Here is a 25,040-nt window from a genome sequence, read left to right as displayed (position 1 = left end):
ACCCTGTACATAGACCTCCCATGTTCTAGTTTCTGATCTACCCTGCAAGGGTTCTCAGTTCTAACTAGTAGTTTTCCTCAATTCATACTTCCTAGTTGTGGAAGTATACCCTGGCTGCGGTCATTTCTCTTGATTCCCAAATATACCTGGTACCCTATCGGCCTAAGGGACTTGGCCTAAGAACCCCCTTCTCAGGATCCCAAACCACCATCCATTTCCTTAAGTTAAGTTCCATTCTAACTCTCTTCCTTAAACCTCCAATGGGGAGAATTTTATACATCTACTGGGGCGGGGCGGGGGGCAGGGGGGAGGAAACAGAAAGAAAGCAGGGGTTGTTAAAACCTGATTCTGGTTTTTCATACATTCTTTCATCTCGTGATCTGCATTCACTCTGATGTAATTAAAACACTTTCTTCCCAAAATTAAGGTTCTAGCTCTGATGGTCTAATGATCTCTAAGATCCCTGATACACTTAATTGCTCAGTTATCTCCAAACAAGCCCTTTGTCTTATATCTGAACCTTCTGTTTTGAACTCTACAAGCCAAGAATTTAAATGTTCTGTGAGCTGTGTAATGCTGTCCTGTCTCCTCCCCAGGCATGAAGTAGAATGCCCAGGTGCCAGGAGTGAGGGAAAGATCAAAGAGAAGTAGATCTACAGGAATAAAGCTCCAGTTAGCATCTCAAAGTTAATATTCCTCTCCATATGCCTTTAATTACCTTATATATGTATATAAAGTATATATACTTTATATATAGTAAATAATACTATTTATTTTTGTGTAAATTTATATGTTATTTATAAATTTATATATATATGAAAATAGTGAAAATAGTACTCATATACAATAGAGTATATACTCTATATATAGTGTGTATATATGTGTGTGTGTATATATATATATGTAGAGAGAGAGAGAGAAGGAGGGAGAGAGACTGTGTACTATTTTCACGATTTTCTACCAGGGTTTTTTTTTTCTACCAAGAGTTTTACTTAGCATTATATTATAAACATTTTCCCAGGTAGGTGAATATTCTCTGGTGTCATTTTTAATGGCTACATAATATCCTGATCTACCAAGCATTGCAATTTACTTAGTTTACTTGGTTTCCAGTGGTTCATTATTACAAAATAGCACAAGGTTAAACACAAGCACAGACACCCTTTGAAAATAACATCCTGTGATTCTGTGAGGAAACAAACTCCCAAAGAGAAAGCAGTTCTGTTCCAGTGGGGGCAGACTGGACACACCATTCTGTACCACCAGGGCAGGAATTCAGGGGAACTCTCACGGCGGGTGAGGGAAGAGGCAGGACACAAGGACTACAGAGCTAGTCCTGTGGATCAGGGTCTTCTACAAGGATGAAGTCTAATTGTTGGCTGGCTGGGGCTCAACTAGGGAAGGATGCACTTCCAAGCCCACTTACATGGTTGCTGGCAGGATTCAGTTGCTTGCAGGTCACTTCCAGTTCATTGGTCAGTGGGTCCTTTCAGAGAACAGCTTATAACCTATAGATTGCTTTATCAGAGTGAGCAAGCAAGAAGCTCCAGAGAGAGTGAATAGAAGGTAGAAGTCATAGTCTTTCGTTTTTAGATGGAGTCTCACTCACTCTGTCACCCAGGCTAAAGTGCAGTGGTGCAATCTCAGTTCCCTGCAACCTCCACCTTCCAGATTCAAGCAATTCTCCTGCCTCAGCTTCCCAAGTACCTGGGATTACAGACGTGTGCCACCACGCCTGGCTAATTTTTGTATTTTTAGTAGAGGCGGGGTTTCCCCATGCTAATCAGGCTCGTCTCGAACTCCTGACCTCAGGTGATCTGCCCGCCTCAGCATCCCAAAGTGCTGGGATTACAGGTATAAGCCACCAAGCCCAGCCAGCCTTTTTTATTGATACATAACTGTTATACATATTTATGGGGGGCATGTGATATTTTGATACATGCACACAATGTATAATAATCAAATCAGAATAATTGGTATATCCATCACCCAAGGCAGTTATCATTTCTTTGTGTTGGGACCATTCCAAAGTTTCTCTTCTAGCTATTTTGAAATATACAGTAAGTTATTGTAGTCATAGTCTTTTGTAACCTAATCTCAGAAGTGACATCACAACACTTTCCATGATATCACCACTCATTAGAATCAAATCACTAGGTGCAGTCCACACTCAAGGAGGAGAACACACAAAGGCATGAAAACCAGGAAGTGGAGGTCATTGAAGTCATCTTAGAAGTCTGACTACCATCAGGAGCAACTTGCCCAGTCAAATGCAGTGAGAGCTTAAAGTCTCAGTTCTTGGCTGAGAGTGGTGGCTCACACCTGTAATCTCAGCACTTTGGGAGGCAAAGGTGGGTGGATCACTTGAGGCTAAGAGTTCAAGACCAGCCTGGCCAACATGGTGAAACCTACTAAAAATACAAAACAGTTAGCCAGGTGTGGTGGTGCACACCTGTAATGCCAGCTACTTGGGTGGTTGAGGCATGAGAGTCACTTAAACCCGGAAGCAGAGGTTGCAGTGAGCCAAATTCGGGCCACTGCACTCTAGCCTGAGAGACAAAGTGAGACTCTGTCTCAAAAAAAAAAAAAAAAAAAAAAAAGTCTCAGTTCTAGAATTGGGAAGATTTGTTTAGAGAAACAGAGTGGGCAGCTTTACCATCATCTGGTTATGATGGATTGTAAGCTTGGACAAAGGTAGTGGCATTGAGAATTCAAAGCAAAAAAATAAGAACTAATAAAAACACACTACTTTGTTTCAAAAGAGTTTTACAGTTTCTTGTCTCTTCTCTTTAAATCAATAAGAAGGCCACACTGGGGAGAAAATATCAATTCTTGGGTCTCTTCCCTCTCCTCTCTTTCTTCCCTGAGATTTATTCACAGGTGAACCTCAAGGCTCATAGTGCCTGGTCCCTATCAGTACAAATACCCAGTAGTTCCACATCACCATGTCTGGATTCTGAGAGCTGTTGTGATGTAAAAGTTGCTTGCATGCAAAGACAAACAGATAAACTTAACTCTCTCAAAGTGTACCAGAGGCTAGTGTGTGCCAGATATGCTACATGGGCGCTGGGAATAACCCTTCTGACATAAAGTTAAAGGTCCCATTAAACTTTTAACATCACACTTGCTAGAGAAGAATCTTCCAAATGCCCCTTGGGGCAGTGGCAAGCTCCTCAAGTCCTTTAAAAATGTTTCTGGGAAGAATGAAAGAAATATATGGGATAGAGAACAGTTTAAGACTATATATTAATGCAGATTTATAGCCTCTTTTTACCAGTTGACGATATTAGGTAAAGATTTTCTTCTATCGTTAAATATTCTGTAACATAATTGCTAATACGTGTAGAGGTTTACTTGCATGAAGAGATCATCATTTACTTAAACAAGCTTCAATGGTTACATGTTAATGTTAAATGTTAAAGGTTGTTGAAGTTTTCTCGATATAGTAAGTAATCACTATGGGCGTTTCTGGTTGTTTACTCATGATAGATTCTAAGTGGAATTTCCGGGTCAACAGCGGACATGCATTTGAAAAGTTCTTGGTACATAATACCTTCCTTTAAGATTTTAATAACTACTGCTTATGAAACACTTAGGATATGTCAGGAACCAACCTAAGTGCTTTGCATACATTATCTCATTTAATATTCCCAACAGCTCTGAGAGGAAGATTCTATTAACAACTGTATCTTACAAATGAAAAAGTAGAGGGTCAGAAAGATAAATTACTTGCCCAGAATAACAAATTAGGAAGGAATGAAGATGGTGTTTGAATCAAAATCTAATTCTAGAGCCAATGCTTTTAATCAGTTTGCTATCATTAAAGCTCAGCTCTGCCATGACCTATTTACCTCCCCATCCCATAAAATCCCCTGGACCTCTCCATGTAGACTACACAGAGATATTCCAGGCCTGCCTGCTTCTACTCTTCATGTTTACAGCTTGTGGGTTCTTGAAAGCAGTAACTTTGCCTTACACATTTCTTCTCTACAGTAAGCCAAGCAAACTGGCATGCACAGAATAAGTACTCAACAAGTACTTGTAGATTAGTTTTGTAGACATGATACCATGGAGGAAAAGAGGGACCTGGGATTTCTCTTTTAGAGTTAAAGTGTTAAGCTATGAGTCACAGCCATGATTCTCACAATCTCTGAATTATGGAAGGAGGGAAGGAGAGAAAGAAGGATAGTGGGAAAGTGAAGCTTAACGCCCTCTCGGGTGTAAGACACTCCATTAACTAATGGAGTAAACCCTGGCTTAAGACATTTAACGCAAACCTCAGAGAGATCAGAGCCCCAAACCTCCCCTACCCGCATCGTGCCCACAGGCTCAGAAGAGCAGATGGAATACAACACCAAAATGTCACATTGTAGGCAAGGATAGGAAGCCAAAAAGGGCTCAATAAAGGTAGACAGGGGGTCAAGGATAGAATTAGAAAATCATCATTTAACAGCTGGGCATGATGGTTCACATGTGTAATCCTAGCACTTTGGGATGCCAAGGTGGGAGGAACTCTTGAGGCCGGGAGTTCAAGACAAGCCTGAGCAATATGACAAGACCGTCTCTACAAAAAATATAAATAAATAAAAGAAAATAATAAAAGGAAAACATCATCTAGCAACCATTAAATAATCATTCTTCCCACAAATACTTATTCATCGCAAATGGAAAATAGGCAGCCACTGTCTCACTCAAGTAATTGAAGTTAACACCATTAGTAACAAATCAACAGCATGTGCCTCGTGGTATGATCCTCCACAAAGAACACAGTATCTTTTCTATAGTATTCCTGCCAGAAACGCATAACATGAATCTAATTGTGAAGAAATATCAGATAAGCTCAACTGAGAGACAGTCTGTAAAATAGATGGCCTTTAATCGTCCAAAATGTTAATATCATGAAAGACAAAAAAAGATTGAGAAACTTTTCCAGATGAAAGAAGATTAATCTGCTGCTGAACTAAGTAACTTAAAGAAAGAAAAAGAGAGGCCGGGCGCGGTGGCTCAAGCCTGTAATCCCAGCACTTTGGGAGGCCGAGATGGGCGGATCACGAGGTCAGGAGATCGAGACCATCCTGGCTAACACGGTGAAACCCCGTCTCTACTAAAAATACAAAAAACTAGCCGGGCGAGGTGGCGGGCGCCTGTAGTCCCAGCTACTCAGGAGGCTGAGGCAGGAGAATGGCGTGAACCCGGGAGGCGGAGCTTGCAGTGAGCTGAGATCGGGCCACTGCACCCCAGCCTGGGCGACAGAGCGAGACTTCGTCTCAAAAAAAAAAAAAAAAAAGAAAGACAGAAAAAGAGGAAGATTAAAGAGGCGTGACAACTAAATGCAATGTAGGATCCGGGATTTTCTTTTGTTGTAAAGGACATTATTGAGACAATTGGTAGAATCCGAATGTCTATAGATGGGCTTTGTAGACATGCACCCAAGTCACACAAGGCCTTAGATGCAGAAGGACCCTGCACCCACGATGTAATTCCCTGTGGTCATCGTCTTAAAATTCTCCGTTATTTAAACTTGTGTTTGTAAGTGAAGGTTTACCTACTTAAGCCTCAGCAATGGCGGGCGCCCCTCCCCCAGCCTCGCTGTGCCTTGTGGTTAGATTGCCGCAGACTGCTGTGCTAGCAATGAGGGAGGCTCCGTGGCCGTGGGACCCTCCCGGCCAGGTGTGGGTATAGTCTCCTGGTGTGCCCGTTTCCTTAAAGCGCAGTATTGGGGTGGGAATTACCCGATTTTCCAGGTGTTGTGTGTCTCAGTCCGCCTGGCTAGGAAAAGGGATTCCCTTCCCCCTTGCGCTTCCCAGGTGAGGCAATGCCTCGCCCTGCTTCAGCTCTCCCTGGTTGGGCTGCAGCAGCTGACCAGAAGCGATTGTCCGGCACTCCCCAGTGAGATGACCCCAGTACCTCCGTTGAAAATGCAGAAATCACCGGTCTTCTGTGTCGCTCGCGCAGGGAGTTGGAGACTGGAGCTGTTCCTATTCGGCCATCTTGCTCCGCCCTGTAAGTGAAGGTCAATTAGACGACGGTACATTCTCCGGGAGCTAGGCGTCCAGACTCAAGAGCAGTCCCACCTCTGGCTACCTTCCTGGGATGGGTTCTCAGCAGCTCGCCCTCCACCCACTGGCCCCATGGCTCTGCTCAGCCCTCCCCTTTCCACCTTTGCCCCCTGACTGCTGCTATGCACATGGCAGTCGAATCACATTGGCAAGGGGAGGCCCATGTTCTATCGTTGCCAACCACTCCCATGGGGCCTTGGGAAAGGGTGCAGGAAGGGTCAGAGTTAGGTGTGCACATCCTGTGGCATTTCAGGGAATGCCAATTACTGTCCCAGTCCCGGGCTGGCAGCAGCACAGTACATTCAACGGGTGACTTGGCAGGAGCGAGCCTCTCACCTATCCCGATCCTGTACGGAGCATGTCTCAGCACAGAGGTTGCAATTGCTTGGGGACTGCCCATCCATGGGTTGGTGCATTGGACCTGTGGACAGGGAAGATTGATTTCCTGAGTCACAGAGCTTCAGTCTGCCAGCTGGCATGAGGAAGAATCCGGCAGCAAGCAGAATCCTCCAGGACACACCACCAAGTAGCAGTCAGGGACCCTAGGTAGTTCTGAGGGTCTGCACTGCTCCACAACTATCCCCATGCTTGAGGGATAGTGACAGAAGCAATAAATCAAAAGCTCCATGACAGGTCTAGAGAGAGACTCTGCAAGAGAGAAGAAAGCCTTTTGAGTACCTTTAGTGATATGTTTGCCCCTGTTTTTTTGAACAAGGAGCTCCACATTTTTACTTTGCACTGGGCACCCCCACAGTTATGTAGCCAGTTTTGCCATAGATACTAGTATAGGTACTAGCACTGTATTAATGTTCATTTCCTGAATTTGACTATTGTACTGAGCCTATTTTAAAGAATATCTTTATTTTAGAAAATTCATTGAAGTATTTAAGATGCCTGCAACTTATTCCCACATGCTATGAACAAACATAATGTGTGGGGTATATGTGTGTGTGTGTGTGTGTGTGTGTGTGTGTGTGTCAGAGAAAGAGAATTAAGAAAAGTGTGGTAAAATGTCAGCATTTCGGGAATGTGGGTGAAGGGTATACAGGAAATCTTGGTACTATTTTTGCAACTTTTCTTTCTTTTTGTTTTTATGAGACAGGATCTCCCTCTGTTGGCCAGGCTGGAGTGCAGTGGCGTTATCACAGTTCACTGCAGCCTGAAACTTCTGGGCTCAAGAGATCCTCCTGCCTCATACCCGCAAAGAGCTGGGATCACAAGTGTGCACCACCATGCAGGGCAAATTTTTTAATTTTTTTGTAGTGACAGGGGTCTCTCTGCGTTGCCCAAGCTGGGTCTGAAACTCCTGAGCTCAAGTGATCCTCTTGCCCCAGCCTTGTGAAGAGCTGGGATTATAGGTATGAGCCACTGTGCCCAGCCATGCAACTTTAAGTCTGAAATTATGTCAAAATTAAACACTGAAAGAAAAGAATAAAACATAAAGAAAATGGTGAAGGAGAAGTCACCACAGTGGTATATAGTGGTATCCTATGAAACCATAGAGAAAAGTAAAAGAAATTACAGTGACTCTGCTAATCTGCCACAGCTGAATGGGAATCCCCCAGGATGGATGGAGACCTGTCCTTCTGATAAGCATGTGCTCACCTAAGTCATATATTAAGAAGTTGAGAGATTTCTATTATTTCAAACCAGAGTCTCTGGCCCTACAACATAGATCACGAATGAGCCAATCTAGGGTTTTCTGTGTTCCAACCACTCAACCATCCCAGGCACCTACCATGAGGCTGCAGAGCTCACCAGGTTTTCTGTTTTGCTTTTTTGAGACAAGGTCTTGCTCTGTCACCAAGGCTGGAGTGCAGTAGCACAATCATGGCTGACTGCAGCCTTGACTTCCTGGGCTCAAGTGGTCCTCCCACCTCAGCCTCCAGAGTAGCTGGGACTATAAGCATGTGCCATCATGCCTGGCTGATTTTTGTATTTTTTGTAGAAACCAGCTCAGGCTGGTCTTAAACTCCTTTGATCAAGCAATCCTCCTGCCTCCGTCTCCCAAAGTGCTGGGATAATAGACATGAACTACCACACCCGGCCAACCACCGGGGTCTTGTTTGAAGTAGGTCCTGTGGTGCCACCTAGCTTCACAGAGCTCTACTTGCTGAGGAAACCACCAATCTTCCCATTTGTACTTACTTTGAGATTGATGGAAGAGGGCAGTTGTCTTCATTGTCTATCCCGCAGGTGGTGTAAAAGTCCTAACCCTAACCCATAATAAACCACAGGCTATGGATTATTCATCCAGGGAGAAATCCTCTGAGGGGTGTTCAAGATGTGAAGGCCATAAACACTAGGGCAGAGCAGCCCCAAGGGGCCCATCTCTTGCAGATTCACCAAGTTTTTATGTAATGAGCTCATCCCAATGAGTCTGGTGTGACTGGGACCTGGACTTTTGGGGGTTAATGTCTCAGCTGGGGAGGGGGATATACAGAAACTTGTGTGTCTAAGACCTGTATGCTCTGCAGGCAGAATTTACTAATGCTATGCTGTTCTGTGGAACAAGTCAGTGCGCTGCCGGGCGCGGTGGCTCACGCCTGTAATCCCAGCACTTTGAGAGGCAGGTGGATCACTTGAGGTCAGGAGTTTGAGACCAGCCTGGCCAACATGGTGAAACCCCATCTCTACTAAAATACAAAAGTTTGTCAGGCTTCGTGGCAGGTGCCTGTAATCCCAGCTACTCAGGAGGGTGAGGCAGAAGAATCGCCAGAACCCAAAGGCGGAGGTTGCAGTGAGCCGAGATCGCACCATTGCACTCCAGCCTGGGTAAGAGAGCCAGACTCCATCTCAAAAAAGAAAGAAAGAAAAAAGTCAGGGTGGGGGGTGGTGTGGTGCATGCTGCAGCTCCTCCAAGCACCACCTTTACTAGCTAAGCAAAGCAGACCCCCATCTGCTGGCCAACAGGCTGCAGCAATGACTAGAGGGCTCGTTTTGTTTGCTTGTGTTTGCTTTGTCTGCCATCACTCCATTTGTACTTTTTCTACACTCTCTCTCTTTGCCATGACCTTAAGGTAGAATTATGAACTGGGTAAACACAGTGATGAGGTGGGAAAGGAGGAGGATTTTTTTTGTTTGCCATTTGCTTATTTTTCAAATTGGGGTCTCCAAAGGCTGCATCAATGGACAGGACAAGTGGAACCACGCAGCAGTCACAGCACCAGCAGGAGCAAAAGTGAAGAGGGGAAAGCTGGAGCCATTACAACTGGTATGGGGCTATGGGACTCGGTGCTGCAGAAGCACTGAGGCTGGTAGAGTGGGGCTGATGGATGATGGTAGCATTAGGGTGAAGGGTGAGGGCCAGGCTGGGGGCAAGAATTCCAAGACTGGCAGTAGGCAGGAAAGGGTAGCATTACTAGATCCCAGCTCTACCACAATTCCTGTCTTTATAGCATGGATTGCGTTTATTAGCGTAACGAAGCAGTTTGGCTTCAAACCACATTTTAACACTTTGTTTTCTTGCCTCCTTTCTCCCTAATCTCAAGATATCACTTTGAGACAAACTGCATATGTGTTTCCTTTCATCTTGAGACACAGCCTTGGAATATGCTATAAACCTCCACTCTCTTTCTTTTCCCATTCTGTGCCCCCACACCTTACGCACATTTATTTATCTAGATGCTTGTTAAGCACACATTATATTCACTTATCTGGTCAATACTTTCCTTAGAAGCTTCAGGGGCCGGATCCTGATACGGACCAGACACTCCCAGTCACAATGGTGCTGGCCCTTTCACCAGACAGAACAATAATTCAAGACAAGCCACTGGAGTGGGTCACCCCACCTGAAACCTCCTAGCCCCCTGCCTCTTCTGCATTCTGAACCCTCTCTTTAAAAAACCCTGTGTTCCCTCTACAGATTATAGAGTGGAAATCTTTGGAAAGAATTACATCCTCTTCTCCTCTACCTAGCATGGATAATAAAATCTTGCTCTCTTTTTATCACAACTCATTCTCATTATACTGGCTTCTTTTTACAAGAGGCAAGCAGCCAAACCCTGTGGGCAGCCTCTCCAAGAAGCAGTGTATTTTGGGCTCCAAGATCCCTGCACTGGGCTGTGATTGAATCCAATAATTAGCTCCTCTGACACTTCTGGACACCATGTTCTGCTGGGATGGCCCCTGTAAGGACTTAAGCTCATTTGTAAATAATGGGTGTTAGGACGCCTCAAAATCTGAAAGAGATCTTGTCTCCACTCTTGACCTCTCCTCACTTAAACCAAGCCCTAGGTTGGACACTACATAAATGGAATTGGACTGGGTTTGAGGCTTAGAGAAATGAATGTTTAAATCATATAGCGGTTGCATTTACTGCAATATGATCAGATGATGCATTTTCAGAAAAGCAATACAGAGGACACAAGATTGGGGGAATTTTCAATGAGTGTTGCTTCTCTAACTGTCCAGTTTCCTCAAAAGGAGTATTTGGGGTTGTGCAATTCTACTAGATAGAGGAAATCCCACATGGGGGTTACCAAGTTTCTTACATTTGCAACATACCACCCTGATATGTTGTAAAAATGTCAAGCAATCTTCACCATCTTGATCTAATATCCAGGTTATAAACACAGTTTCTTACTGCACAATTAGTACCATCTTCCTACAGAAGCTATTTGAAACTGAGACAGCACACTTGCACAGTCCCATTGTGACAATGTAATAATGGCCAGTACCCAGTATAACAACATATAGAATTAGCTATTTCTTGGGCCTCAAAGCCAAAGAGGAACTGAGCCCAGGAGATGGGCCAAGACCTCCCTCAATGTCCTGCAGACACTTCACAAAAGCTACAAGAGAAGCTCTTGTAATCACTTAGAGAGGATGACACCCCTGTAGATATCAGTCAGCCTGTCTCCCTGGCCACCCCAGTGCTTGCTCAGGGGGCTTATAAACAAAGCACCATGTGACAGTGGTGGAGACTAAGTCTGGGGCCAATAACATGTACTTCACACTTAGCAAGGCTGATCTGCCTATTGACATTTACGGTACACCAGCAGTGTACTCCAGCAGTGAGCCTGCTACCGTGGTGGTCAATCTAAGCCCTGATATAGTGCCATTAACCAGAGAAAATGAACCAGCTATCTGGTCACAGGTACATGAGACCCCTTCAAAAGCATGGAGGCAGGGGTGATTGGCCCTCACGGGAATAGATATTCTGAATTTGAATTTTATTTCAAATTTTATTTCTGAATTTGAATTTTATTTCCTTGCCTTCCATGCCTGTGCCAGTACTGGTATCCATGGATTTGTGGAATTTCTTAATCACAGTGACTGTATCCCATATGATATTGCTTCTAGCAAATAACTCCTCATTCATTCATTCATTCAGTCAGTCATTCAATTAACATAAGTTTATTGAGTGCCTACTATGTGCCAAACACAAAATGGACAAAACAATAATCTTTTCCTTCCCACTTCTTGATCACACTCTGAGAGCTTACATTCAGAGTGAGGCAAAGTTAATAAATATTATATTCAGGGTGGGGCCCAGAAGATAAACAATAAGCATAATGCATATTAATTATATAGACTAATAGTACAAGGTACTATGGGGAAAAAGTGAGTAGAATAGGGGGAACTGGGGATGCAGAGATTGCAATTTTAATGAGGATGGTCATAGTGGACCTTTTTGAGAAGGTTACACTTGAGCAAAGACTTGAATGAGGTGAGTGAAGGTTAACCATACAGATATCCAGGGAGAGTGCTGCAGTAAAATAAAGAAAGAAAGGGCCTGTTATTCATGGGATTCACCAGTTTTATCATGTTCTCCTTCACCTGGGTAAAGGATGGGATTGGGTTAGAAGCCCAACCTAGGAGAGTTAGAGTCCCTCCTAAGACAAAGAGGCTTAGCCGGGCACGGTGGCTCAAGCCTGTAATCCCAGCACTTTGGGAGGCTGAGACGGGCGGATCACGAGGTCAGGAGATCGAGACCATCCTGGTTAACACGGTGAAACCCCGTCTCTACTAAAAAATACAAAAAACTAGCCAGGCGCGGTGGCCGGCGTCTGTAGTCCCAGCTACTCCGGAGGCCGAGGCAGGAGAATGGCGGGAACCCGGGAGGCGGAGCTTGCAGTGAGCTGAGATCTGGCTACTGCACTCCAGCCTGGGCGACAGAGCGAGACTCCCCCAAAAAAAAAAAAAAAAAAAAAAAAAAAGACAAAGAGGCTTAAAGGCCCCTGTTAATAAAAAGCAAAGACGCTTGACCAAACTTGGGTTAAAGGCTTAACTGAGAAAAATTAGAGTCCCTTCTAAGACATAGGGGGTGGCTGGGCGCAGTGGCTCATGCCTGTAATCCCAGCACTTTGGGAGGCCAAGGTGGGTGGATCACCCGAGGTCAGGAGTTCCAGACCAGCCTGGCCAACATAGTAATCCTGCCTCCACTAAAAATACAAAAATTAGCCGGTGTGGTGATATGTGCCTGTAATCCCAGCTACTCGGGAGGCTGAGGCAGGAGAATTGCTTGAACCTGGGAGGCACAGGTTGCAGGGAGCCAAGATCATGCCACTGCACTCCAGCCTGGGCGACAGAGCCAGACTCCATCTAAAAAAAAAAAAAAAAAAAAAAAAAAAAAAAAAAATTCTTTACCTTATATACAGGCAGTGAATGCATGTATAGACACATACGCAAATAATCTGAGGCCCGCAGATCACTGCCACCTCTATGGGCACCACTGGACTGTGAATTCCACTGGGGCCCAGCCATTCTCCCTCAGCCATGACTGGATCTGCAGGTCCCAACACAAGCCTCTCATCCAGCAGCCGCTCAACAAACACTCAATCCATCAGGCCCAGTTTTTGGAAAAGGCTGGGACTCACCTTGAGGGAAAGGATGTCCTCTGTGCGGATGACGAACTCGTCCCGCTCACGGAAGACGCCCTCTCCGCCACTCTCGCCGGCCTCCTAGTCCGTCTCCCAACACACGGCCGCCGCCTCCTGCTTCTTGGCCAGGTACAGAGGCCAGGTGTCCGGCAGCTCGGGGTCCTCGGGGGATGGGGGGGCGGGCTCCTCGGGAGGGGCAGCCGGTGGGACAGCGGCTGGTGGGGGTGGGGGTGGAGGCGAGGGCATAGCTGGTGGTGGCAGAGGCGGTGGTGAGCTGAGTGTGGGGGCCAGGAGCGGGGGTGGCGAGGGCAGGGCTCGCTGTGGCGGCGGAGCGGGTGGCAGAGCCTGAGGAGTAGGTGCAGGAGGTGGGGTGGTTGGAGGTTTCTCCTCCAGCCGCAGGGGTTCTTTCTGTATTTTGTAAATTTTCTTTCTGTATTTTTCTGTCATAAAGAGGGGTACCTTAGGATGAAACACAACTCCAGCTTGGGCGACAGAGCAAAAAACTCCGTCTCAAAAGGAAGGAGAGCGAGAGCGAGAGCCAGAGCAAAGAAAAGAGAAAGACAGTGGGTTAGAGGTTCCCCTCAGTAACATCCCTTTTGGCTAGAAATGGATTTGGCACTGTGAAATGTTAACTGCTATTCTCTTTGGATTAATCTGCCTTGCACTCTTTGCTGATGGCTACAGGTGACAGGATTAGGCATGTACAGGATCATGGAACATGGGGAACTTTTTTTTCTCCCCATAGGGGGAAACTTGAGAGCTGATGGGACTGCTGGAAAAGATCCCTTTGTGACTAACAAGTGCCTGCCTGAACTTTTGATTCAGTGTTGCTCCAGTGGGTGGGTATTTCTCTGGCCTCCCTGAGCTCCCTGCTTCCCCACCCTGCCTCAGACAAAGCTTCTCTCTCTCACTCTCTCTTTCTCTCCTTTTCCTTTCCTGTCTTTTCTGTTACTTAAGGAGACTGCTCTTCCATCTTACCCAGAGACCACATGTTGAAATTTCTGGTGGGAGGTCATTCCACCCCACTTTGAACGGATTAAAGGTGACAAGGCCCAACGGGGGGTAAGTTTGAGCCTTGCCAGTTAGATATTGGGTGCCAAGCAGAGCGGCTAATGTCTATGTTTTGTCACACGTATTTTGCTCTGGCTGGAATGGAAAATGTTAATTTGATTACCCCATGCAATCCACTGGGCAGCATCTTACAAAATTGAGATTTTTTTTTCAAATTTTACTTTGTGTTGCAGCTTGGCCCCCAGCGCTATGATGCAGCGAGTAGATTCTCTAGGGCCACTCAGGGAAAGGGAACCCAGAAAATGGCATAAAGGGTAAGAATTTCTTACCAGTCAGACTTCTGGCCTCTCTCTGTGCGCACCGATTGTAGGAATGGTAAAAATCACTGTCTCCTCTGCAAAGTTTCAATTAATGAAACAAAAGGCTTCATGAGGCTAGTCTTAAGCTGTAGCAAATCTAGTGTACTTTGTGCTATGAATTCATCTTTCTGTATTTTTCTGTCATAAAGAGAGGTACCTTAGGATAGAACATGGGCTTAGGACCCCATAAGCTTGCCGTTCAAGCCAGTCCGGCACACTGGTCAGTTACAAACTTTGCTGCAGGTCCATGAAACAAACAAAAACTGAATGAAGTTTCCCTTTGTCCTGTTTTATGTCCTTGGGAGCTTGACCTTGTAACCATATGGTGGTACACCCTCTTAGTCTCCACCATCCAGAGGACAGGAATTTTGAGGTTCACGTCATAGCCCTAAAAATTGTCTTGAGCAGTTAAAAGCCTTTGCAAGCTCAAAATTGGCTGTCTCTAGGGTCCTTCTAAGAAAAGAAATGGAAACTGCCCAATGCTGAAGCTTAGTAGCTAAGGATTTGTCTTTTCACAATGGCAGTCCAGATTCAGGATTCAATTCCCAGCTCAGGGAGTTAGTCCTTTCTGGTTTGGTATCTGTGTGACCTTTGCCATTTGTTGATTCTCTGCCCCTCCTTGAACAGCATCTGGCTTCCCTTTTTGAATTTTCCCTTCTCTAAGCTACCTTTGTAGATTCTAAATCTTGTAAAAACCGCTTGCCACCTGTTTGAAAATACTTCGTACACCTGTGGTTGTCATAACCTTAGTTAAGGCTTGTTGGTTTCACCTGGGAGATTGCCTTTGGTAAAGTTTAAAGATCGCAAATATTGGCTGTTTGTCCCAGCTAGAGTCTGGTAATAGGAGATTTTGTTAAAAGTCAGCTTAATTAAAAGCAGATATCCAAGCTATATGTATATTTAAAAGGCCTTTATGCTTTTTTCTCTTCTTAGGTCTTATTTTTCAGAAGAAAAAAGTATTTTTCTTTTTACAAAGGGAAAACAAGGGGAAAGAAAGGTATTTTTTTTTTTTTTCTCAGTCGACTGAATTGTTTTTTTCTCTGTTTTGTCTTCTTGCTGTTGTGGGAAGTCAGGGACCCCGAATGGAGGGACTGGCTGAAGCCATGGCAGAAGAACATAAATTGTGAAGATTTCATGGACATTTATTAGTTTCCCAAATTAATACTTTTATAATTTCTTATGCCTCTCTTTACTCCAATCTCTGAACATAAATTAAGATTTCATGGACACTTATCACTTCCCCAATCAATACCCTTGTGATTTCCTATGCCTGTCTTTACTTTAATCTCTTAATCCTGTCATTTTCGTAAGCTGAGGAGGATGTATGTCACCTCAGGACCCTGTGATGATTGTGTTAACTGCACAAATTGTTTGTAGAGCATGGGTGCTTGAACAGTATGAAATCTGGGCACCTTGAAAAAAGAACAGGATAACAGCAATGTTCAGGGAACAAGCGAGATAACCTTAAAGTCTGACTGCTGTTGAGCTGGGTGGAACAGAGCCACATTTCTCTTCTTTCAAAAACAAATAGGAGAACTATTGCTGAATTCTTTTTCTCAGCAAGGAACATCCCTGAGAAAGAATGGCCCCTGAGGGTAGGCCTCTGAAATGACCGCTTTGGGGGCAGCTGTCTTTCACAGTTGAAGGCGAAGGGATGAAATAAGCCCTGGTCTCCTGTAGCACTCCCAGGTTTATTAGGATGAGGAAATTCCTGCCTAATAAATTTTGATCAGACTGGTTGTCTGCTCTCAAACCCTGTCTCCTGACGTTATCAATGACAATGCATGCCTGAAACTTCATTAGCAATTTTAATCTCGCCCTGCCTCCATTTGCTTTGTGATATTTTATTATCTTGTGAAGCATGTGATCTCTGTGACCCACACCCTATTTGTACACTCCCTTCCCTTTTGAAAATCGCTAATAAAAACTTGCTGGTTTTACGGCTCAGGGATCATCACAGAATCTGCCAACATGTGATGTCTCCCCTAGACACCCAGCTTTAAAATTTCTCTCTTTTGTACTCTTTCCCTTTATTTCTCAGACCAGCCGATGCTTAGGGAAATAGAAAAGAACCCACGTTGAATATCGGGGGTGGGGTTTTCACCCGATACTTGCCACTCTTGATGCACACATGAGAGGACCTAAGACAATTTCTAACAGCCTTGGACTCCTTGAGAAAAACAGAGGAGGCACCACAGACCCCGTTTTAGAGAAAACATCTGTTTTCCTCATTAAACCCCAGGAATTGAAAGCAGATCTCTCTCAAAAGCTAAGGCTCTGTTCTGTTTTGCATTGCATTATCTGACGTTTTTTACTTTTTAGAGTATCAGAAATTACTTCGCATTATGAGTGAGTTTTCATGTGTAATAACTAGGTAGCAAATATACTTTTGGGCATGACCAGTGGCAGTTTTGGGGGGATACTTGGCTCTCTGCACGTTTGGATCAGAGAGGCATGCTCTCAGCCACCTAGAAGGTATGGAAACGTCCCCACCCCCCACCCCACCACTGAGATAAGGCTTCCATGGGGGATAGGCTGATCACAGAATGGGCTGATTGACTCTGGGTTGTCTTGCAATGAAACTCACAGTAAGATCATTCATTGTCTTGTTCTGTAGTGTTTCTTTTTTGGAAATCCAGGATCTGGCATAAAAATATGACCCTGAATTTTTGGGGATCTGTTTTGCTTTCCATCTGTATCTGCTTATTAGGCCCTAGAAATGGCATGTTTTCCTAGCCCTGTTCCTCAAAGGACCCCACCCTGAAGCCAGTAATCCAATTAAGAAACTTAAAAACTGCCCAATGAAAAATCTTACAACTACTGGATCTTCTTCTGTCTGTATATTTATATGTGTTTTGTGTGTGACATTTACATATGAAGGAGCTCTGATTAATTGGCTTAAAAATAAGTGCTTAAATCAAATATTTTGTCAGGAAAATAAAAACTAATGCCTTTTAGTTCACGTGACTTTAGTAAGCTTTGGAAGATAAGGACAGTTTAAAAAATTATTGGTAAAATAAAGACATTTAGTCTAAATTAGGTCAGATATTAGGTTTGCTAATGCTTTAAGATCATGACCTGCTTCTTTGACTTTTAAAAAGTCAAAGAAGAGCTATTCTTTGAGCTATTAGACTCTAGGTAAGGCCTGTGGACATGTAGAGTTGGGGATGCCCCCTCACTATGCTGGAAAGAGACCTTATCTGCATCTTTGTCTCGTATCTTAGGCTCCACACCTGCTACATAATTAAAAATCACTCACTTATTGGGTTTTTCAGCAAAAATAAAAGTGGCTAAGAGTTAACAGTGTAACATGTAATTGAGACTAAAGAAACGTTTTACATGCAAGGTGTCTTAGGAAAATGAAATGTGTTTTCGGTAAAAGATTATAAGAAGGCATGGAGATGTGGGAGTTTTTCGGCTACACTAGTTTAGAGGGTTAAAGGTTTTAAGTAAGATAGGATAAAGCTGAAGGTTTGAGCAGGTTGTGATGGGTTTGTGAAAGATTAATCTTATAAAAGAAATTCTGTGTGTGAACATATTGGCTAAAGTGATAGTATTCAATTTTTTTGTAAATTGAACATTGGAATAAAAGCACAAAAGGGTTTTCTTGGAGCACTGATCTGCTCTTTAACAAAAATTTATAAAGGGTCATAAGATTTATGAGAATCTTACCTTAGGGTCAAACATTAAAAATGAAGAGATTTGTCTAAGGTTCTACTAAGAATTGGGTTTGATATTAATAGTATACTAATGCAAAGGTGAAATTTGGCTTTCTCTTTTGAACAAGATTTTCCATGAAAAAAGTTTTTTGCCTTTTTAGAATTTTTGAGTTATTTTGGCTAGATGACTTAGGATGGCCTACAATTCTTTTATAATATCAAGTGTTTTAAACCTTTGATAGTAACAAACTTTCCAAAACCAAATTATAAATTATGTCTTTTTCTGACCTAATTAATCTTATAGCTATTAGGTCCCCTAAAGTCCAAAAATGACATATTTGGCTTATTTGGTATAAAAATCATACAGGAAGCATGGTCAAATATGAAATGGTGTTTAGCTCTCTTTGGGCTGTATTTGTATAAATATGTTATTAGTATGTGTTCCAAAATTATTGGAAAGTCCTGTAATTCTGATATGGCTTAGTGTATATAATTAATAATTATAACTTGTGTAAAATTGTTGTATGCCACAGAAGTAACCAAAATTCTTAGTCAATTGTGGCCTTAGTAGTGGCTGTTCTAAGACTTTTTGTCACCCACAGACAATTATTGTCTTGTTTTGATTCTCTTCAAAAGGTGGCTTATAATCAGCTATAGGACTTTGACAGGTGCTGTTGAATGCAGGTTTCTGATAACTTTGGAGACTGTGACATTAGAATCGAGGAAAAACTTTCAGGACTCTCATGGAGAGCTGAAATGTTCATGAATATCAAGCAGAACAGGTGTTAACTGTATAGACTGAACTAATAGAAGACTAAAATTACCCTTTTTATTACTTTTTACTTAAAATGTTGCTGATCTTTGTTTTTCAGAGCCAAGAAAACTTTTATTTGTAGTTTTTTTTTTTAAAGAAAAAAGATGGAGTCTCTGTCTGTCATCCAGGCTGGAGTGCAGTGGTGTGATCTGAGCTCACTCCACCTCCCGGGTTAAGGCAGTTCTCTTGCCTCAGCCTCCAGAGTAGCTGGGATTACAGGTGCATGCCACCATGCCTGGCTAATTTTTGTATTTTTAGTAGAGATGGGGTTTGGCCCTGTTGGCCAGGCTGGTCTCAAACTCCTGATCTCAGGTGATCCACCCACCTTGGCCTCCCAAAGTGTTGGGATTACAGGCGTGAGCCACTGCGCCCAGCCCAATGATCATGTTAGAGAGACAGTTTAACCACTACCCGACCATCACCTGATAGTCACCCAACATTCCTGGGTGTGTGACGGGGAGCCCTCTCTTGTCCTGCTCATGTCTACCTACTCTAGCAGATGGAAAGAGATGATAGAGATAGGGAGTGAGGAGAAAAGGGGATAGAGAGAGGAATGTACATAGACAGAGGGGCATTAAGAGAGGGGGCATGGAGAGAGAGGATGGAGAGGAAGGAATAGAGGAGAGAGAAAGAATAGAGTGAGGCATAGAGGGGGAATAGAAAGGAAAAGAGGAAGAAACAGAGAAGAGAGAGAGAAAGGATTGAGAGTTGGGGATACACATCTGAAAAGAAACACAAGAAACTGAGAAAAATTGTTGTCTCCATAGAAAACAACTTGGTGGCTGGGGTGGAAGGTGGAGGCAGGGGGTAAAGGGTGAAAGACACTTTTCATTGTATATCTTTTTTAAATCTTTTGAGTTTTGATGCATATGACTATATTACTTATATAAAATAAAACTTTAATTTAAAGTATCAACAAGAGAGGATCCTGGCTTTGCCATCTTTCTGTGTGGCCACTGGCAAGTAACCTCATGGAGTCCAGGTCTATGACAGGGATATGTTGTTAACCACTCTGGGGACTGTTTTGAGGAGCCAGAGGATCTCATAAGCAAACCTCCCAGCACCGTGTCTGGCACCTGGTACATGCTGCTGCTATTATCAGCACTCTCAGCAATGAATCTGAGTGGCTTTGGAAGCATCCCACCACCCATCTCAGCCGCCGTTTTCTCATCCATCCCCCTGGAGGAATAATGACCAGATTCACAGGGTTGGTGCAAGGATCCACCAGGAGAGTGCTAACACCTACCAGACGATCCTTCTCCAGACGATCCTGGAGAGTGCTAACACCTACCAGGCTTCATGCCTGGATGATCTGGTCACACCCTTAACACTTGCCCACCCACCTTAGCCCAACTCAGGGGAGACAGAGACAGAACGTGCTGAAAGTGGTTACTTTATTGGTTGGAAAAGGGAGAAGCTGTGGTCAGCCCAGGAGGGAATACAGAGGCCAGAAAAAGGGGAGGGCAGGTGGGCTGGAACCAGATGCAGGGCCAGGCAGAAAGTTTCTCTCCCCACTGCTCAGCCTGGTGGTGGCTGGAGCTGGAGGAAGAAAATCATAACAATACCATCAACAACAATATCCATTAAATTAGGCAAGAGTACCTGCAGCTTAAATCCTAGACCAGCTCCTTGACCCCACCCCATCCCACAAACCCATGCAGCAAAGCCTCACCTTCTGGGGGGGGCTCTGCTTGCATTTTCTACAGATTCTAGACATACTGTTCTCCTTCAGACCATCCCTAGCAGGCACCTGGGTATACTGTGGTCCCAGATGTCCACTGTGGCCTTCCTGAGGGACCATGGCCATTTCTTTCCCTAAGAATCCCTCTACTATTAGGAAGTTCTGCAATGCCTTCATTCCTTAGGTTTAAATGGGATATCTGATCCATTAGATCTCATTTAGCTGCATTTTATAAGCAAGATAACTGTGACTCAGGGAGGTGAAAGGCTAGGTAAGTGTCAGAGCTAACATTTGAACCCGGGTCTTCTTGACTGCAAAGCCTATCCATGCAGTTGGCATCTGAGAGCTCTGGCTTCAGGGAGACCATAGCTTAGTTTAGAAAAACCATAGTTCCCTCTCGGGCACCAAGAGCACACCCCCTCTCTGGGCTTCAGCTGCTCACCTGTGCACTATTGAATTCTATCAGTTATCTTCAGATTCCTTTGCTGAGAAATTGTTAAAAGGAGCACATGACAACCACAAGATTTCAACCCAAGGGTACCACCAAGCTCTTGCTTTTTTTTTTTTTTTTTTTTTTTTTTTTTAATTTGAGATGGAGTTTCGCTCTTGTTGCCCAGGCTGGAGTGCAATGGTGACATCTCGGCTCACCATAACCTCTGTCTCCCAGGTTCAAGCGATTCTCCTGCCTCAGCCTCCTGAGTAGCTGGGATTACAGGCGCCCACCACCAAGCCCATAAAGGTTTTTTGGTTTGTTTTTTTTGGTTTTTTGGTTTTTCTGGGGGGTATTTTTAGTAGAGATGGGGTTTATCCATGTTGGTCAGGCTGGTCTTGAACTCCCGACCTCAGGTGATCCACCCACCTAGCCTCCCAAAGTGCTGGGATTACAGGCGTGAGCCACCATACCTGGCCAAGCTCTTGCTTATTCTGTTCCCTCCACCTGAGACAGCCTCCCCACTGCAGCTCATCAGACTGCCTACCTTTCACTCTTCTTTTAGAACAGGCTGAGGGTCACTCCTCTAGTACACCTTTCCCAACTGTCTCTGCAACTAACCTCCCTTCACCTCTGCCTGGATGACGTTTTCTCCTGTTTCCCACAACACCTGGCCATCAATGTGCTTTCTCTCTCCCATTCACCTACCTCAGAAATTGGGAGTGACACAGGACACTTTCCCACAGCCATTGTGGCAGCATTTCATCCGGCCAGGACACTGGCTGTCCACCTGGCACTGGTCCCGACAGAGGCCGAGCTGGGGGAAGTTACTGTTCACCTGGGGGCAGGAACCCTCCTTATCTGGGTAGAAAAAGGAGTAAGGGTAAGTGGGCAGAGGGGATACAGGGAGGTTAAGTTGTACCTGCAGCATGCTCCCCCCACGGCCCCTCACTTGGCTTCACATACAGCAGAGCTGCCTGCCTGAGTCCATCTTGGGCATCCAAGCTCCTCTCAGGAGGCCCAGAAAGATCACCTGCAAATCCCTCCTCCTGCTCCCCAGTGGAATCACAGGATCTCAGCTTGAGTCCCAACTCTGTCTTTGTGGGACTTTATGTCCTAGAGCCAGAAATGTCCCAGAGCCTCTGTGTCTTTAGGTGTCAGCGGAACCAGTGCTAATTACAACACAGGGTTGTGAAAGCAGTGGAAACAAACATATTATTTCTCCTTGAAATATCAAACTACTCTGTAGTTATAATGAGAAATTATAACAGTGAACACTTAATTAGCTCTTACTACATGCCAGGTACTATGTTAAGCCCCTAACATATATTAACTCTTCTAATTCTCACAATAATCCTAAAAGAGGGGGAGGGATTGTTAATATTTCCTTGTGTTACAAGTGAGGAAACTGAGGCACTGAGAAGTTAAGTAATTTGCCTAAGGTCACACAGAATTGAGGCAGAATTTGAACCGCAAGAAATCTAGCTCCAATGTGTTAACCGCTGCTGCCATTGTTAAGCACTATGCTGCCACTTAAAGTATAAAGTACAGTACACATGTGAGGGGTTACACACTTATAATCTTCACTCATACCCATAAACCTAATCCCAGTTACAGTCTCTCAGCACTGTGACCCTCCAAATACACTCATTCATCCATGCAGTGAGAAACCACACATCCTTCCACTAACACACACATACACACACACACACACACAATCACACTCCACTTCCTGGTTAGATAGAGGGGAGCCAGGCCCAGGCAAATCCATTCGTCAACTGAGGGACATCTTGGTTGCTTCCAACTTTCGGCAATTATAAATAAAGCTGCTATAAATGTGCAGGTTTTTGTTGTAAAACACAGGAACAGAATTGGGTGATTAGCTGTAGAGGACAATGAAAGTGGCTGACAGATCACCGGGTGTGGTGGCTCACGCCTGTTATCCCACACTTTGGGAAGCTGAGGCGGGTGGATCATTGGAAGTCAGGACTTCAAGACCGCCCCTCTACTAAAAATACAAAAAAATTAGCTGGGCATGGTGGCATGCACCTGTAATCCCAGCTACTTGGAAGGCTCAGGCAGAAGAATCACTTGCACCCAGGAGGATGGAGGTTGTAGTGAGCCAAGATCATGCCACTGCACTCCAGTCTGGGCGACAGAGCGACACTCCATCTTAAAAAAAAAAAAAAAGAGATTTAGGTTCAGCTTTCAAGATGGCCGGATATCTAGTCTGCAGCTCCCAGTGAGATCAACGCAGAAAGCAGGTGATTTCTGCATTTTCAACTGAGGTACATGGCTCATCTCAATGGGACTGGTTAGACAGCAGGTGCAGCCCATAGAGGGCAAGCAGAGGCAGGGTAGGGTGTCACCTCACCTGGGAAGCCCAAGGGGTCAGGGAACTCCCTCCCCTAGCCAAGGGAAGCTGTGATGGACTGTGCCATGAGGAACGGTGCACTCTGGAGCAGATACTATGCTTTTCCCACAGTCTTCACAACCATGACTTCAGCCTGCCTGCGGGTTCTGAAGAGAGCAGATGATCTCCCAGCACAGTGTTCAAGCTCTGCTAAGGGTCAGACTGCCTCCTCAAGTGAGTCCCTGACTTCTGTGTCTCCTGACTGGGAGACACATTCCAGCAGGGGCTGACTGACACCTTATACAGGAGAGCTCCAGCTAGCATCTGGCAGGTGCCCCTCTGGGACAAAGCTTCCAGAGGAAGGAACAGGCAAAAATCTTTGCTGTTCTGCAGCCTCCGCTGGTGATAGCCAAGCAAACGGTCTGGAGTGGACCTCCAGCAAACTCCAACAGACCTGCAGCTGAGGGGCCTGTTAGAAGAAATCCCATCCAAAGGTCATCACCATCAAGGACCAAAGGTAGATAAATCCATGAAGATGGGGAGAAACCAGCACAAAAAGGCTGAAAATTCCAAATACAGAACACCTCTTCTCCTCCAAAGGATCACAACTCCTCGCCAGTAAGGGAACAAAACTGGATGGAGAATGAGTTTCACGAATTGACAGAAGCAGGCTTCAGAAGGTGGGTAATAACAAATTCCTCCAAGCTAAAGGAGCATGTTCTAACCCCAATGCAAGAAAGCTAAGAACCTTGGAAAAAGGTTAGAGGAATTGCTAACTACAGTAAACAGTTTAGAGAAGAACATAAATGACCTGATGGAGCTGAAAAACACAGCACGAGAACTTCATGAAGCCTACACAAGTATCAATAGCCGAATTGATCAAGTGGAAGAAGAATATCAGAGATTGAAGATCAACTTAATGAAATAAAGCATGAAGACAAGATTAGAGAAAAAATAATGAGAAGGAATGAACAAAGCCTCCAAGAAATATGGGACTATGTGAAAAGACCAAACCTATGTTTGACTGGTGTACTTGAAAGTGATGGGGAGAATGGAACCGAGTTGGAAAACACTGTTCAGGATATTATCCAGGAGAACTTCCCCAACCTAGCAAGACAGGTCAACATTCAAATTCAGGAACTACAGAGAACACCACAATGATACTCCTTGAGAAGAACAACCCCAAGACACATAATCATCAGATTCCCCAAGGTTGAAATGAAGAAAAAAATGTTAAGGGCACCCAGAGAGAAAGGTCGGATTACCCGCTATGGGAAGCCCATCAGACTAACAGCAGATCTTTCTACAGAAACCCTACAAGGCAGAAGAGAGTGGGGGCCAATATTCAATATTCTTAAAGGAAAGAATTTTCAACCCAGAATTTCATATCCAGCCAAAGTAAGCTTCATAAGTGAAGGAGAAATAAAATCCTATATAGACAAACAAATGCTGAGAGATTTTGTTACCAAAAGGCCTGCCTTACAAGGCCTCCTGAAGGGAGCACTAAACATGGAAAGGAACAACTGGTATCAGCAACCGCAAAAACATACCCAATTGTAAAGACCATCGACGCTATGAAGAAACTGCATCAACTAACAGACAAAATAACCAGTTAGCATCATAACGACAGGATCAAATTCACATATAACAATATCAACCTTAAATGTAAACAGGCTAAATGCCCCAATTAAAAGACAAAGACTGGCAAATTGGATAAAGAGTCAAGACCCATCAGTGTGCTGTATTCAGGAGACCATCTCACGTGCAAAGACACATAGGCTAAAAATAAAGGGATGCAGTAACATTAACCAAGCAAATGGAGAGCAAAAAAAAAAAAAAAAAAAAAAAAA

At 44.3% G+C, this 25,040-nt stretch overlaps 1 protein-coding gene across 1 annotated transcript in view; it reads right to left on the bottom strand.

The window, feature by feature from the left end:
• Positions 1-20,103: 20,103 nt before the first annotated feature.
• WFDC2 (WAP four-disulfide core domain 2) overlaps positions 20,104-25,040 on the bottom strand; it is an 11,018-nt gene continuing 6,081 nt past the window's right edge. The window contains exons 3-4 of the mRNA XM_023227975.2: positions 21,546-21,698; positions 20,104-20,265 (exon numbers count right to left, since the gene is read on the bottom strand). Coding sequence (XP_023083743.2) covers positions 21,547-21,698 — 152 coding nt within the window. The 3' untranslated portion in view covers positions 20,104-20,265; position 21,546. The remainder of the gene's footprint in view (positions 20,266-21,545; positions 21,699-25,040) is intronic.

The sequence above is a fragment of the Piliocolobus tephrosceles genome, chromosome 20, assembly GCF_002776525.5.
Source record: "Piliocolobus tephrosceles isolate RC106 chromosome 20, ASM277652v3, whole genome shotgun sequence".
Taxonomy (NCBI): Eukaryota; Metazoa; Chordata; class Mammalia; order Primates; family Cercopithecidae; genus Piliocolobus; species Piliocolobus tephrosceles.
This window is presented reverse-complemented; position numbering and strand designations above follow the sequence as displayed.